General features: G+C 38.2%; 1 protein-coding gene across 2 annotated transcripts; it reads left to right on the top strand.

Moving 5' to 3' along the window:
- The first annotated feature begins 4,719 nt into the window (after positions 1 to 4,719).
- LOC117632657 (helicase protein MOM1-like) lies at positions 4,720 to 14,790 on the top strand. Of its 2 annotated transcripts, none has more exons than XM_034366200.1 (10): positions 4,720 to 5,243; positions 5,336 to 5,367; positions 5,538 to 5,823; positions 5,963 to 6,295; positions 6,435 to 6,679; positions 6,824 to 6,928; positions 9,570 to 12,239; positions 12,593 to 13,183; positions 13,262 to 13,487; positions 13,881 to 14,790. In XM_034366200.1, exons 1-10 carry the CDS (start codon positions 4,916 to 4,918, stop codon positions 14,603 to 14,605), a joined length of 5,541 nt encoding a protein of 1,846 aa, XP_034222091.1. In that variant the 5' UTR covers positions 4,720 to 4,915; the 3' UTR covers positions 14,606 to 14,790. The 2 variants fall into 2 exon arrangements, with proteins under 2 accessions (XP_034222091.1, XP_034222092.1); XM_034366201.1 differs by having other exon boundaries at positions 13,907 to 14,102.
- The last annotated feature ends 1,454 nt before the right edge of the window (positions 14,791 to 16,244 follow it).

The following is a 16,244-nucleotide window of genomic DNA, read 5'->3' as shown; positions in this document are numbered from 1 at the left end:
CAGACTCTTCGCTGAGAGGTACAAGCAGTGGAAGAGCGACTTGCACCACCATTTTCAGGCCTTTGATGATCCGCAAGTCGCTCTTCAGGAGGGTTGCCCGAAGGAGCTTGAGGGGCGGGAGGATAGTTGGGAGTGGCTCTGCGCTCATTTTCAAGCGCCCGAATTTGTGGTATTTTTTTTTAATTATATTTGTTTAATTATTACTTATTACTTATTAATGTTTATTTTATTTTTTTATTTCATTATTATTTAATTTTTTATATTTTAACTAATACGTTTCTTTTTTTGTATAACAGAATAAAGCCCAAGTGAATAAGGGTAATAGGAAGAAGAAGACCCTTCTCCACCATTCCGGCTCCAGACCCTTTTCGGATAGGATGGATGCACGGCGTCGGGTAATAATCACAAAATTTTTATTTCATTTTTAATGTCATTTTTATTAATTTATTTTTTTCATACTAATATTTTTCTTCTCTTGTTCAATTTAGGAGGGGTCCAAGTTCCCAGAGATCGACGTCTTTGGTGACGTATATGTTCGACCCGGGAATGAGTTGGCCGAGTCCCTTCATGTAAGTATTATTTAATTTTAATTCTTCTGCCGGATTTCAGATCTTGACGGAGACGTTGGATCAGACTCTCGGGAGGAGGCCGGGGACATATTGTCGAGGGATGGGGAATGCCCGGCGGAGGGAACCTAGACCTCGTTCATCGGCGCAGTCAAACAGCCAGGTGACTGCTTTGACAGCACAGGTGGCCGAGCTTCAGGGTCAGATGTCGGTGATTCTACAGTCCCTCGCACAGGGAGGCTTTCCAATCCCACAGTTTCGTGAGTCGACCTCCCAGCCCGTCCACCCTGAGCATGCCCACCAGACCACAGCCCCGGTGGACGCCCAGACCTCCGAGCCGCACACTGGCGACGACCCAGTTGATTTTGCTTCATTATTTGATTAGTGTATTTATTTTCATTATAAACATTTATTTTATTTGTAAAACATTTATTTTATTTTATAACAAAATTTTGTTCTAATTTATTTTTATTGCAATTTCATTGTTTAATCAATAAAAAAAAACCAATTTTATTTAAAATAAAAAATAAAAAAATAAAAAAAATTGTAATATTATGTTTGCGCGACGGCAAATATTTCGTCGCGCAAACCCGCATGTAACAAAAAAAATAAAAAAATCAACTTTTTTATTACTTTTAATTCTTGAGCGACGAATACATACGTCTCGCAAACACGTTTTGCGCGACGAATCTTTTCGTCGCGCAACTCTCTCGCGCGACGACAGTGGTTTTCGTCGCACAAATATATGAGCGACGAAAGCTTTCTCATCGCGCGAATGGTTCTGCGGCGAACATCTACGTCTCCGTAACACGTTTTGCGCGACGAATTTTGTTTCGTCGCGCGATTCCAGTCGTCGCGCAAAGATATGTGCGCCGAATAATTGATCGTCGCGCAAATTTTATGCGACGAACAGTTGTTTCGTCTCCATACCGTTGGTGCAACGATGGTTTACCCGTCGCACAGTTTTGCGCAACGAATGGTTGTACCTCGTCGTGCAAAGGCTTTCTTCACAATCTTCGCGCGACGGAATATGCAGGACGAATTGTTTGTCGCGCTGAAGTTAGTGCGACAAAATGAGACTTTGTGCGACGTTTTGTTATTCGTCGTGCAAAGAGTAAAATGTAGTAGTGACAATATCAAGGTTGTTTGTGCAAAATTCCACACATGGAATATTCGCGGGTTGATTCCCCGATCTTCGATTTTCCTTCTCTCTCGTCCTCGATTCCTGCAAAATAAATAGAAGTAATTAGACCACATCTGGGGGACGTTGGCCAAAGGCCCTCCGATGCCTAAGTTAGTTTAATTCGATTTTTGATAAAAGATATGGCAATAGCTAAAATAGATGGAGTTTTCTCTTATTGGGAGAGACAAGTGAATTAGCCGTGTGAGGAGAGATAGTGAGAGAGGGGCGACGACAACGAGAGAGAGAGAGAGAGAGAGAGAGAGAGAGAGAGAGAGAGAGATGATTTTTGTGCAAAGTTTCAGTATTGAGAGAGGAATTTAGAATTACCTTGAATGTCTTGTGTGGCTATGTATTTATAGTCTCCTTATGTGCTAGGGATTTGGGATAATAATCCTTATTTGGTTAGGATTATTCTTCCCCAAAAAGATGATAGGAATTACTCCAAGAGATTTGGTGGAGATTGATTCCTTGATTTAGGGAGATATTCCTAACTTAAATCAAAGATAATTTCCCTAATTAAATAGAAATTAATTAGGGTAATTAATTAGACTTAAGAAATATTCCTTCTTCACGTGTCGTTTTCTTATTTGCCGGTAAAATTTATGTTCCCACAAAGGTGTCTGATCACATTTTGATTGTTTTGATATTGTGATTGATTAAAACCTTCTTTTGTTGTATATTTGTCTTTTCTATTGGTTTAATTTCACATATGATTATCTATAGAAAAGGATAATGTTTTTGGGATTAAGTTTTATTTATTTATTTATCAATCAATCAATCTTTGTTTTGAAGGACTATTTTTCAAAGCTTTCATCATATTGTTAGTCCATAAACTTTGGAAAGCTGAGTTTTTATTTAAGATAAATCAAGTGTTTCATGTTTACTTGGTGATTTATCAAACACTTTTATCATTCATATTGCATTTATTTGCATGTTCGGTGACTAATACAGTTGAGGGTACTAAGGTTGTGCTGGCGGTTTTTCTCCAGTGAGTTTGAATCGATTGCGACCCGTATCGGATTCAACAAAATGAGAGTTGGAAGAACTCCGGCGAGCTTAAAGCAATCGTGACTAGTATTGCTTTCAACATAAGGAGTGTTGAAAGATCATCCCGTGACAGAAGTTGAGTTATGAAGAAGTGGGTAAACATTGTCTAGAATGTGTCTAGGATAAGTGTGTGAGTACTTTGTGGGAGCAAATATTTTAGCTTCCAATCACAAGGTGCCACGTGGACAAGAAGAATGAATATAATCACCAATCAAAGTATGAGATATTATCTTAAATATGGGATATTATCTTTATTTGGGAATATAATCACCAATCAAAGATAATATCACCAATGTGGGATATTATCATTAATTAGGGATTTAATTCTAATCCAAATCCCTAATTGACTCAATCTCTCCATTTAAGGGAAATAATATCTTCCTTCAAAATAGGAATTATTCTTTGAAAAACTCTAGATACGCACAAGGTGATCATAAACCTAGCTCTAAATCCCTCGAAACCTCTCTCTCTCTCTACCAGTCGGCCACCTCCATTGCCTCCGGCCACTCTCTCTCTCATCTCTCCCACACTGCTAAGTGCCACCACACACGGCTCCAGCCACCTAGCTCTCCCCGTGAGAGATTTAGCTATTGCCGCATCTTTTCTCAAAGATTCAATTGAACTAACTTAGGCATCAGAGGGCTTTTGACCAACAACCTGGGTGTGGTATTTTACTCCTATTTGTTTTACAGGAATTGAGGAAGAGAGAGAAGAAAGCTCAAAAGGCGAAGGATATACATGTGAATATTTTCCCGTGAGAATTTTGCACAAACACACTTCTTGTAATCATCGTTCTACAGTAGATTTGCTTTGGACTGAGCAATCTCATGAATTTTTCCCGGAAGTGGAGTTTTATTACGTAAAATAATTCTTCATATGTTCTTAATTTTTACGTTCTGCATATTTAAGGATTGATGCAACTTATCAATCCCTTAGGTATGTTTTGATTTCTTTATTATGCCTAACCGTTGCAAACTTACAATGCACCCCACTGCTATCCAAAAGGTAATTTCACATAACAATTTCAATAATAACTAATCTGCAACCTCCATAAAAATGACTTGTAAATGACAATTTGAAAAATCAATGGTTCAATTTTTGAAATACAATAGTTCCACCAGGCACAAAATATTCTCAAATAAGTTTATTTAAAAAGGAACTCATAATCACAAAATGTTCCGCCATACTTTATTTAATTTTTCTTTTTGCTACCAAAAAAAGAGTGGGTTCTACAAGATTAGGCCAACTTTTATTTAAGTCCGAGAGAATTGTAATTAAATATGAGAAAAGAAGTTGGTGTCGGGAGTAATTGTTTTTATTTAAATCTAGGCCAACTTTATACTTCGATTACTTTCCAAACTCTGTCATGTGCTCATCTTTCTATTTTCATACTCCCTTTTCAGTCTATTGGGTTGCATCATAATCAAGATTTACCATATTTAACAAAAGTCGCTTCTATTTTCAAGAATTTTTCAGTCTCAAAAATACCCTTTATACTTTTTCAATTCACTCTTGTTTTTTTCGTCTCCTGATTTGAATTCAAAATTAAAAACCCTTGTTTTATTTTTTCTGTTGAAATTAAAACAATTTCAGTATTTTGACTTTTTTTTTTCCCAAAGTTAGGAAAGAGAGGGGCACACTCACACACATACACACACGAGTATCAGGAGGTTTGAACTGAGGACTATTTGAGAGCACACCAAAGACCTATACAACCTAACACCTTATTGGTGAGCATTTTGACTCTTGACTTGACCATTGTTTTGCCAGGTTCTTGTACGCATATTTTCTTTGGTTAAAATCCCAGGGGTAAAATGGTCATAACATAAATACAAATTAAATGCCGTTTTCGTCCCCTCCAAGTAAAACAAAGGCAGTACGGGATTCTCTTCTCACACTCTTTCTTTTCTTTTCTACAAGAAGTTCAAACACAAACAAAGAACCACCGGACCGCCTTACCATTTCTTTTGCTTTCCCTTATTTTCGTGGGAAAATTTCTCTGACATCAGTGGAAACCCTAACATTATCTGCTAATCACTGTAACTTTTGTGGAATTCTTTGTGTTGAAATCAGTAGTAAAGGAGATCAAACGCAACTCGGAGCCTCTGTTTACTCGGAAATGGCAAAAACTTCACCACCCAAGAGGAAATCTGAGTTTGAGATGAAGCGGACGCCGAGTCCCATGAGGAGGTTCGAGAGAGCCAAGAATAACTCATCAACTTCTTCTGCGTCTAAAATGTCTGGAAGTAAAAGCTCGGGTTCATCGTTAAAAGAGCGAAAAGGGGGAATGAAAGAGAAGAGTATGAAAGATTTGGCATTGGGAACTAGAGAAGTTAGCAAAAGTGGGAAAGAAAATGCAGGAACTGCCCATGTGAAAAATAGGATAAGAAATGGTAGAGATTATTTGGCGAGCTTTAAGAAGAATAAAAAGGAGGTTAAAGCATCAGGTAACACTGAGTTTTGACCCTTTTTTTTTTTTGCCTCTAATACTCATTATTTCTTTCTTGTTTTGATAAATTTTTTTTATATATTTCCGCAGTAAATGCAAGTAAAGATGTCTGCAAGACAAAGGTATTATCATGCACAAAAAATGGTCATTTTCTTTTATTTTCTGATGGTGGTAGTTTCCAAATGGATTGATTTAGTTTTGTGTTAATCCATTAGTCATTTGGTTTATTATGCTTAGCATGTTCTATTTTTTTTATTTTGAAACTTGTGTTAGTTCATTGGTGTACTTGTAGGTTCCATTGCTGCGCAGTAGTGAGCGGGAAAGGGAACATACGGATGAAGGACAGCCGCTCAGGTTTCAGAGAGAGCTGTTGGAGGGAAAGCATCCTGGGAAATCTTGTTCTGGTTTGTCTCAGGGGAAACGAAAAAGGGAACAATTGCTTGAAGAGTTATCGACTACAACAGAAGTTGAAAGTGATGAAGCTGTAAAGAAGCGCAAGATGGTGGTAAATAGTAATGATGATCCACACTATGTAAAGCCTGGATTAGAGGGAAAGATAAATCCTGGATGCAAGGAAGGTAAATGGCTGACGTTGTGAATTATTTCATTTTTTTCATGACATTTTGCCTAGAGTTCTGTCTTGGTGCAGTGCTAGGGTCCGCTTGTAGATTTTCTGAATTTCCAGTTTTAGTTTTGAAAGCATCTCCACTTTTGCAGGAGCTTCTGTAACTCCAGCAGATATTGTGCCTCATTCTTCTGCCAGGTCAACTAGTTGTGTAAATACAATTGCTGATGAAAAATGTGAGCGGGAACCGCTTAAGTTGCATATAAAGCTGTTGGAGGGAAAGCATCCTCGGTGGAAATCTTGTTGTGTTTTGTCTCAGGGGAAACGAAAAAAAAGGGAACGATTGCTTGATGAGTTATCAAACACACCAGAAGTTGAAAGTGATGAAGTTGTCAAGATGCGCAAGATGATGGTAAATAGTAATGATGATTCACCCTATCTAAAGCCTGTATCTGAGGGAAAAACAACTCCCAGATGCAAGGGAGGTAAATGGCTGATACTGTGAAGTATTTCATTTTTTCATAACATTTTGCCAAGAGTTCTGTCTTGGTTCAATGTTAAGGTCAGCTTATAGATTTTATGAATTTTCAATTTTAGTTTCTGAAAGCATATTGACTTTTGCAGGAGCTTCTGTAACTGCAGCAGATAATGTGCCTCATTGTTTTGCTAGATCAACTACTTGTGTAAATACAACTACTGATGAAAAATGTGACTCTACGTCACATAATGTGGATAGGAATGTATTAGAAAAACCAAAAAGTAACCTGTTTGATTCTGAGAAGAGAAGAAAATTGATCGATGCCCAGAAGAATCTCAATCTTCTTTTGAAGCCTGGGATATCAAAACTATGTGGAGTCCTTCAACTCTCTGTATGAATTTGATTTACCCGTTAACAATATTTTATTTTCAATTTTGTTCTTATGTGCTGCCTTAACTAATATTCCATGAATACATCTTAGTAAAACACAGTTCTTTATTTTAATGATATCTTGATTGATGTTACTATTATGCAGGATGTTGTCAAGGCTATGGTAAAAAAGCTTCTTGAATACGTAATGAATAATCACCATGTAAATACAGAACCAGCAACAACATTGCAGGCATTACAGATAGCTCTGGTTAGAATTGATTTCCCCTTTCATGCACTCATGTTTCAGTACCTTCTTTTGGTGTGTTCTTAAGGAAATGGATTTGTCCCATGCTGAATTGTAAAGTTCTTAGATGCATGGTTTCTTTTTATGTTTGCCTGCAACACTCATATTTCTTTTTTATTCTGAAATGATTTTGGATGTTTTGGTCGACAATCAACTTCTGTAGTTCGGCTTTTACCGGGTATCTGGTTTCTTTTTACTCTGATATCTTTTCATTGCATAAGTAACTGTGACCCTTTGGTTTTGGCTCACAATAACTCTGATAATCATGGCATCAATATCCATCATGTCTAGCTTGTTGCAAATATCAATTTGGTTTCTTTGCCAAGACATTTGAAAAACATTTAATCTATCCCAGTTCGGTTTTACATTTTGACACCAAGCAATTTTGCATGTAACTTATGCAATGTGTGATGATGATGCACTCTGCCCTTGCTTTTCGTGGTCAAATTTCACCCTCAACATACTTGAGTGTTGGTGCGGCTAAAATGTGAGAGTGAAAATGTGTTGATGACACTGTGGTTAATGGCTTTTTCACCCTCAGCATATTTGGTGAAATTTAACCACCAAAAGCTTGTTTTCAGCTGTGAAATTGTATCAAGACACTGTGTGTGATAAACCATAAATGCATTCATGAAAATACTTTGTCATAGAATGAGCTTCTAGGTCAGGTCGCCTTATTAGTTGGAGCTTTCAGGGGTGGTCTCTTGTAAATCTTTTTATAGGCATTTATCGTAACTTTTTTTTTTCCTTTTTGGATAAGAAACAAACTTCCATTGAATAAAAATGAAAAATACAACACAGGGGAGTCCCTGATAGACACCTTTCTTAAGTACAACAAAGCAGAAAATCCATGAAAACACAAATAACAATCTAATTTACAACTTCACCCCAATCAGAATAAATACCATAAAAAGATCAATGCAACCCTTAATTTCTGAAGAAACTGAAGCCCACAAGGATGCCAAAATCAAACTTTATCCCACAATTGATCCACATCCTCCCCCATAACACCCTAAAACATTCTCCCGTTCCTCTCCATCCACACAACCCAACTTAATGCCAAATCAGCACATCTTCCTAGCACCAAACTCCTTTTCTTTTTCTTCCTTCCAGAAAGCTTAACTATTCACATATTTATGCAACACTAAAACTTGGGATTGCCGAATTCAATCTGGTCCCTAAGCAGCCTCATCCGCAAAGAGAACGCAACTGGACAATATCCTTGTATTTTAGGATTCTTCCCTCTAACATCAATCCAAATTGGAAAGCTGCTGTACTTTAGATTTTTGGATTGTTTTAATTTTATTTTATATGATGCTTAAGTTTTGTCCATTTGGTGTTTGAGTTGTTCTGTAGTTGTTTTTGTTGTTGGCTTGCTTTCACCGGATATGGTGTCAAGTGTTGCTGCAATTTTTCATTATATTATGGAAAGTTGTGTTTCTCATATTAAATAAATGGAAGTCAATCTTGAGACTTGAGAGTTGTGGCAGTCCCGCCTTAACCAGTGGTGCACCATGAAGTGTAAAAACAAATGTATTTCATCAGTCCTGATCTCTTAGACCCCTGTAGTCCAAGAGATTTATGGTCACTCACCGTTGGATGTAAATTCAACGGTTGACTTGAATCGGGTAATAATCATTTATGTAATATTGCATTTATATATATCATTTTAAACCATTGGATTAATATCCAACGGTGGGTGACCACAATCTCTTGGACTCCTGTGGTCCAAGAGATCGGGACTGTGTATTTCATATAGGTTTTAGTCTCAACACATGCAACTTCCAATCAATATTTTATTGACAGTCCCGATCTCTTGGACCACAGGAGTCCAAGAGATTATGGTCACCCACCGTTGGATATTAATCCAATGATTCAAAATGATATATATAAATGCAATATGAAATAAATGATTATTACCCGATTCAAGTCAACCGTTGAATTTACATCTAACGGTGAGTGACCATAAATCTCTTGGACTACAGTGGTCCAAGAGATCAGGACTGATTTTATTGATATTTGGGCTTTTATTTGCCCAAAGTACGAGACACTAAGACCCCTACTTGATATTTCTTTAAACATTACAAAACTCATGGCCTCTTCTTGTGGATACCTAGGGTTTCATTATTTCACATAAAAAATTGTTGCTGCTGAAGTAATAATAAGTCATACTTCCATCATAAATTGGTTACAATAGGGTTCACCCTAGTTTGTATTATCAAATAATGGATCCTTGAGAGCTGCATTTGAGTTAGCTTCTGATATCCGTGCTCCCATCTGTTTTCTCACTTGCTTATATTGTGAGTGGGTGATTCTTCAATTCCTACAAATATGTAGAGACTTTGCTTTCTATAACCAATTTTTGTAATGATTCACTAACATGTGATAGTTTCTATTCAATCTACATGGTTTATGTATCTTCCCGTTAATGATGCATGCGAGAAGTTACACTGTTCAGAAATTATGCAGGCAAATAGGCATAGAGAATTCAATATGTCTTATGAACATGTCCATTTTGTTGTCGTGTTTGGCTTGTAGCATGCTTGCGTCTATAATGCTACTTAAGCTTTTTTTTTAACCAACTTACTGGTATCTGTAAATCCAGTGTTGGACAGCAGCTTCATTTCTGAAGCAGAAAGTCGACCACAAAGAATCGCTTTTGCTTGCAAAGCAGCACCTTAACTTCGCTTGCATAAAGGAAGAGGCATATTATTTTTATTCAATGCTGCGGTGTCTAAAGGAAACCTTTTTACACCGTACAAGGATTTTCAAGGTTGCAGTGTCTCCAAAATCTGCTAAATTATCAAGTAAAGATGCTTTGAAGGACCATTCACATGCAAAGGTACTATCAAAGATTGAAGACTTGTCCATGAATCTAGAATATTTAGCAAAAACAGATGTCTCAAAAAGTATCAAAGATACTTATAAAAAGTTCAAGAAGAAGATGACAAAACTTACTGAGAAGCAAAGAAAAGACAAAAATGATTACGAGGAAGAAAAGGGGCATATAGAAAGAGAGAAGAAAACAGAGTTGGCCATTATTCAATTTTGTTACCAGAATAATACTTCGATGAGGACATATAGGCTTAAGATGTTGGACAAAAGAATTGAAGAGCATAAACTCCATATGGACATACACCGTGACTGTCTTGAGGAATTTCACCTGCAAGAAAGGTTTAAGTTGAAGGAGCAGGAGAAACAATGGGTAGAAAACGTGCAATCCTGGGCTAATGTTGAACTGTTAAATGGGTCACCTTCAAATGGACCTGAGCCTTGGTCGAAATGCTTACAGACTAGTGAAGAAGTTAGAGTTAATAAAGATTCTGAGGATTTTACCTCTTTAAGAGAGCATGGTCTTGACAAGGTGGTCCTGATAGGATTGTCTGGAACTCAAGAAAATGCTCCTGATGAAGGTGTAGTATGTGGTGGTTTCATTAGAACAGTGACGTCTCCAGCAAGACCCGTTAGTGCAAATGGTGCATTAGATACAATGACTTCTGGGACATTTTTGTTTACTGATTGTATGGAGAAAAACGAAGCTGGCAGTTCTGGTGATGATCAAGAGAATGGCGTGTCTATGAATCCGTGTGCCAAAGAGTTAATTACTGATGGAGGAACTTCAGACTATGGGGAGGTTCTGCTTGATGTGCCTGAAATTGTTTGCTGTACTGATGGCTCGGAAAAAGTTGTCACCCCGAGTCTTCCTTCATTTGAAGAATGCATCCACAATGCGGACACATCACTCATTCCTGATGGGGAGGTCAGACTGGAAGTGCCCAAATCTGGCAAATCAACTGATGGTCCAGAGCAAACCCTTCCTTTGGATATGTCTTCTGTGCAATGGAAGCCTAATGGGGCTGCATTAAGTGTACCTGACAGAGAAGCTCCACTGGGATTGCATGAGAGTGCCAATTCAACTCATAATATTGTGTCTGTGAGCACACCATCATCTGAAGAACAAATTCATGTAGTGATGGTAACTGTTAAAGATAATGTGGTAGAATCAAGACTGTTTGAGACTGGCAGTTCAAATGATGACCAAGGGAATCTTGTCACTGTGGATCCATCTGAAGAACAAAACCCTGAAAATGCCACATATGAGACTGTCAATTCAATTCACGGTTTGCATAATGTTATTTCTGTGAGTGCACCTTCATCTGAAGACCAAATCCATGTAGTGACAGTAACCATTCCAGAATCAGGTGTCTTTGAGACTGTCAGTTCCAATGATGGCCAAGGGAATCTTGTCTCTGTGGATCCACCATCTGAAGAGAAAACCCTTGAAAATTCAACAGATTATGAGACTGTCAGTTCAAGTCATGGTTTTCATAACGTTGTTTCTGTGAGTGCACCTTCATCTGAAGAAAGGATCCATATAGTGACAGTAACCATTCCAGATAAAGTGGTCGATTCGGGAGTGCTTGAGACTGCCAGTTTGAATGGTGGCCAAGGGGATGTTGTCTCTGTAGATCTACCATCTGAAGAAAAAATCCTAGAAAAGACCTCAGCATATGATGAGTCTGTCAGTTCAATTCATGGTTTGCATAACGTCGTTTCTGTGGATACACCTTCATCTGAAGAACAAAGACATGCAGTGACGGTAACCATGCCAGATAAAGAGGTAGGATCGGGAGTGCTTGAGACTGTCAGTTCGAATGATGGCCTAGCGAATCTTGTCTCTATGGATCCACCTTCATCTAAGAAACTAATCTCTAAAAAAGCCACAGAACATGAGACCATCAGTTTAACTCATGGTTTGCATAATCTTGAGTCTGTAAGTCCACCTTCATCTGAAGAACGAATAACCGTGCCAGCTAAAGAGGATGAATCAAGAGTGCTTGAGGCTGTCAGTTCGAATGATGGGCTAGTGAATCTTATCTCTATGGATCCATCTTCATCAGAAGAACGAATCCCTGAAAAAGCCTCAGAAGATGAGACTGTCAGTTTAAGTCAAATCCATGCGGTGACAGAAACCATGCCAGACAAAGAGGTTGAATCAGGAGTGCTTGAGACTGTAAGTTCAAGTGATGGCCTAGGGAATCTTGTCGCTGTGGACCCACCTTCATCTAAAGAAAAAAACCCTGAAAAGGCCACAGAAAAAGAGAGCAGTGAATTGCATGTAATGGCATCTAATAGTGCAACTGGGATCAACCAGCAGAAGGGAGTTGATACTGCAGCCATTAGCCACTCTTCTGGGGAAAATCCCCTGGTAAACTCACTCCTGCTGCAGCCTGTGACAGCTTTGGTGCATGGTGGTTCAGTGACATTTGATCAGGTATAAAATTGTTAGATATTGTCAATCCATATGCTAGTCTCCTTGTTTTGATCATTATTCTCGTGCAACAAAAATGACAGTGTGCTTTGTATGAGGACATTGCCTGCACTGTTTTGTTTATATTATCCTGAGAATTATGACGGGGTTAAAGTTTTAACATTACTATGGTTGTTAATGCGTACAACAGAAAATTATATGTTAATTGTCCTGTGAGTTTTGTCTTGGTTCTTTCTCCATGTTATGAGGAGATGGTATTCAAGATTTTTAACAAAATTAATTCTACTTCAAGAAAATAAAGACAGAAGAAGAAAGTGATTGAGCGTTCACTGACTGACACATTCTCACCTGTCCAGGCACACCAACAAAAAGGTACGCTTTTAGCCACATTGACTGCAGTGCAATGTGGAGATCCACAGGCCAGCGAACTGCAGGATACTAGCCAACCAGTTGAAAATCCAGTATCCACATCAGATGCTATGGTATCATACAATCATTCATATCATGATGTGCCGGACAATGAGCCTGTTGTACAAGTGGCAGTGCTGCCATCTTCTAATACACTTGAGCATAGTTCTCTTGAGTTATTTTCAGTTGCTGGAATTAACATTCAGCCAATTAGTGAAGATCATACCTTTAACCAAGTTGCTCAGGCTCCAATGCGAATTGCTGGGAACCTTCCTGATCTTTCAGATCAAACTATTTTGCAGCCTATGACATGTTTTTCCTTACAGCAGCCTGTTGATATACCTACTAGTGGATTTGGAATGCTTTTTCAAGACACAAGGGCTACATCTATTACTTCTTCATATAATACTCGTCCCATACCTTCTGCACCCCGTGGGGCATCTCAGATGCCCCTGCCTTTGTCCCCTGACCCTCTTCAGAATGAACTGGAAAAGTTGGATAAAGAAGCAGACCAAATCCATAAGTCTCATGAAGATATGGTCAGTTTCGAAGTTAATATCTTTTCATTTTTTTTTAAACAAAAAAAACTCTTCTGAAGACCTTTTTGTCTTGAACAGAAGCTGCGTCTGAAATCTGATTGTGATAAGGAGATAGAGGAGGCCATTGCTGACATTCGTCGCAAGTATGAGATTAGATTTCCGGAGACTGATGCAGAATTTCACCTTAAAAAGAAGGAATCGGATGCAATTCGCAACGTGGTTTTGAGGAATAAGATTTTGTCCTTGGTTTGGACTAAATACATGGATTATACTAGGGCATCAAGTGCATCTGGACTGCAGCAAGGTATGAAACTTTTGAGTTGCACCTTTTAAGTTGTTTTCCCTTCTTTTTATTCTTTCTTTCAGAAGCTGAAGATGTAGTTTGGATGTATTTTCATTTTTCGTAGAAGAAAGATTATCATTGGCTATTTTCATCATGAAGTGCAATGAGAGATATGTCATTACTTCTTTGAAACCTAAGTAACAACTATTAATATAAGATGGTTATAAAACATGCGTACAAATGTCTTGATCCTCTTGCATGTTATAAAGTCTTATAGCAGGCAGCTAATCAATACACACTATGTATATGCTTTATATCAATTACACCGATTTGTGCATTCATACATTATGGGTTTCTTTCTACGCTTACATTTTGTCATTGCACTTATGCTCCTTACTGTTATTTCCCTGGCAGAGGATAATTTCTTTTTCTTCCAGCAGCTGGACCAACTATCTATACGGCAAAATCAACATATACATTCTCCAGTTGCCAGTTCGTCTCTGGCCAGCCCTCCTGCAGCTAGCCTACAAACTTCTATTGCATCCTTACCCAGCCTGCAGGTGACCCCTCTTGCACCTGCAACCAATCCACATTGTACAGCTCCACCTATGCAGTTGCCTGCTCCATTTCCGAGCATTCCAGCAAGACCGCCCCACATTAGTTCCCCCTCTTCCACAGGAATCCCCCAAGGTGGAGGTGAGATTCGTGCCCCAGCCCCACATTTCCAACCTTTTAGACCTTCAACATCCATGTCAAATCCACATCTCCAACCTTTTACACCTTCAACATCCATGCCAAATTGGCAGTCACATAGCAACTCTCATGCATCGTCTATGTCCCTTCCTCATATTCCACGACTTCCAGCCCCCATGCAACAATATGTTCCTCATGCTAGGGCCCATCATCCTGAAAATGCAGGGGGCTTGCCAGCTCTTAGTGTATATGCACTGCCTTTAATTATGGATATAAACGGTCGATTTGGTGCTAATCCATCTGGTAGTTTGCCCTCAATGCCAAATTTGGGTTCAACCCTTGACCACTTGCACCTTTCTGATCCTGCGATTACAGTTGGTGCACATGTCAACCCAGTACGCACAGCTAGATCCACCGACGTAGTTTATTTATCAGACGATGACTAACCGGTTACAGGATATGTATACTTGGTGCTCATGGTTATGAAGCGGGGTTGTGACATGGTATAAGGATAGGCAGACGTTGTAACGCTTGACTGGCTGCTAGGAGTTTGTAGCTGTATGCCTTCTGTTCTAATGGTTGTAATGTAAAAATGTAAATCTGTAGTTTGTACTGAAATTTTTCCTGAGCATAGACGTTTTAGAATTGTGATGATAGAAAGTGTCGAGGGCTAAATGAACTTGTTACATTGTTGCAGTGGCTGGGCATATATCAAGGCAAAATTAACTGGTTTTGATTCACAAATCCAGACAAAAGTTCGATATTGGAAAGTTTTGCCCTCCAATTTTCTGTCACACAAATGCCCCTATGAATATGAACCAACTTGCAACACCAACTCATGGCTAACATTTTCTGGGTTCTTATTAAGGCTAGTAGCAGGTGACTGATAATGTGATTGATTTTTTTTTTAAATGTAGATCAGTTTACCTAGCTGGTTTCCTCAAATCTCATTTGCTTGATCATAATTTCCAACATAATTTATCAACCATCGCTAGACTAGAAAACCAATTTTGCTTTCTTCATTGAAATGCTTAGGAGTGAGCATGGAATTAATACAACTCAATGACTGAAGATCTTGTCTTGTGTCTGCCATTCAACATGTAGTTCATCGGGGGCAAACTTTTGTTTTATCGACAAAACCTAATAACGGATTGCTCTTCAACAGTGACACAAGAAGATAATTGTCCAGACAGGCAACGAATGACTGTAGAGGAAAACTGAATTTTGCGTGAAAAGTGGTAACATCATTTGCCTGTAGAAGTGGTCTGAGGTTGGAACCCTCGAACCCCAATGACGGCTCCTCCCTTCCCATTTCAAACTTTGACAGCAAGGAAAAAAAAACAATTTGCATGAAAAATTAGGGTGTATTACCATGTCAAACTCAATAGACCCCCTTTGCAACAAAAACAAAAACAAAAGGGTTAATCATTTTATTAGTCCTTGAACTTAGACCTAATCTCTCAAATTCCAAAATCGTTCCCGTGGTCCTTTAACTTCAGTTTCGTTAGGACAAATGGTCTTACCGTCAATTTTGTTAACTTTTCTGTTAAATGCGGAGGTAAAAGGGTATTTTTGTATTAAATTGATTAAAATTAAACTCTTTCTCTCTCTCTCTCCCCCTCTATCCTGATTTCTACTCTCCCTCCATACATTTTTTTTATTAAAAAAAAAAATTTGTGGTTTCTTTATTTGATTTTCCTTTATTGTTATTTTAAAGATATGATTTTTTATTCTTTTTTTTTTGTTTGTTTTAATATAAAATACCATTGTCCCCTGCATTTAACAGCAAAAGTAAACAAAATTGACAGCAGGACCATTTGTCCTAACGAAAGTGAAGTTAAAGGATCATAGGAACAATTTTAAAAATTAAGGGACTCAAATGCAAATCAGGTATAAGTTCAGGGACTGATAAAACGATTAACTCAAAACAAAAAGAAGCCAATAGACCCAAATTAAGAAAATAAAATATGCGAGCTGTATCTAATAGTAGAATTCTATTGTGAGGCCTTATGTACCTCATAAAATAGGGAGTCATCTATGAGCTCCTAAGGAGAAAGAAAGGACTCTTAGGGCTCCCTATAATTT

The sequence above is a fragment of the Prunus dulcis genome, chromosome 6, assembly GCF_902201215.1.
Source record: "Prunus dulcis chromosome 6, ALMONDv2, whole genome shotgun sequence".
NCBI lineage: Eukaryota > Viridiplantae > Streptophyta > Magnoliopsida > Rosales > Rosaceae > Prunus > Prunus dulcis.
Note: the sequence above shows the minus strand (reverse complement) of the source record. Positions and strands in the feature narration are given on the sequence as shown.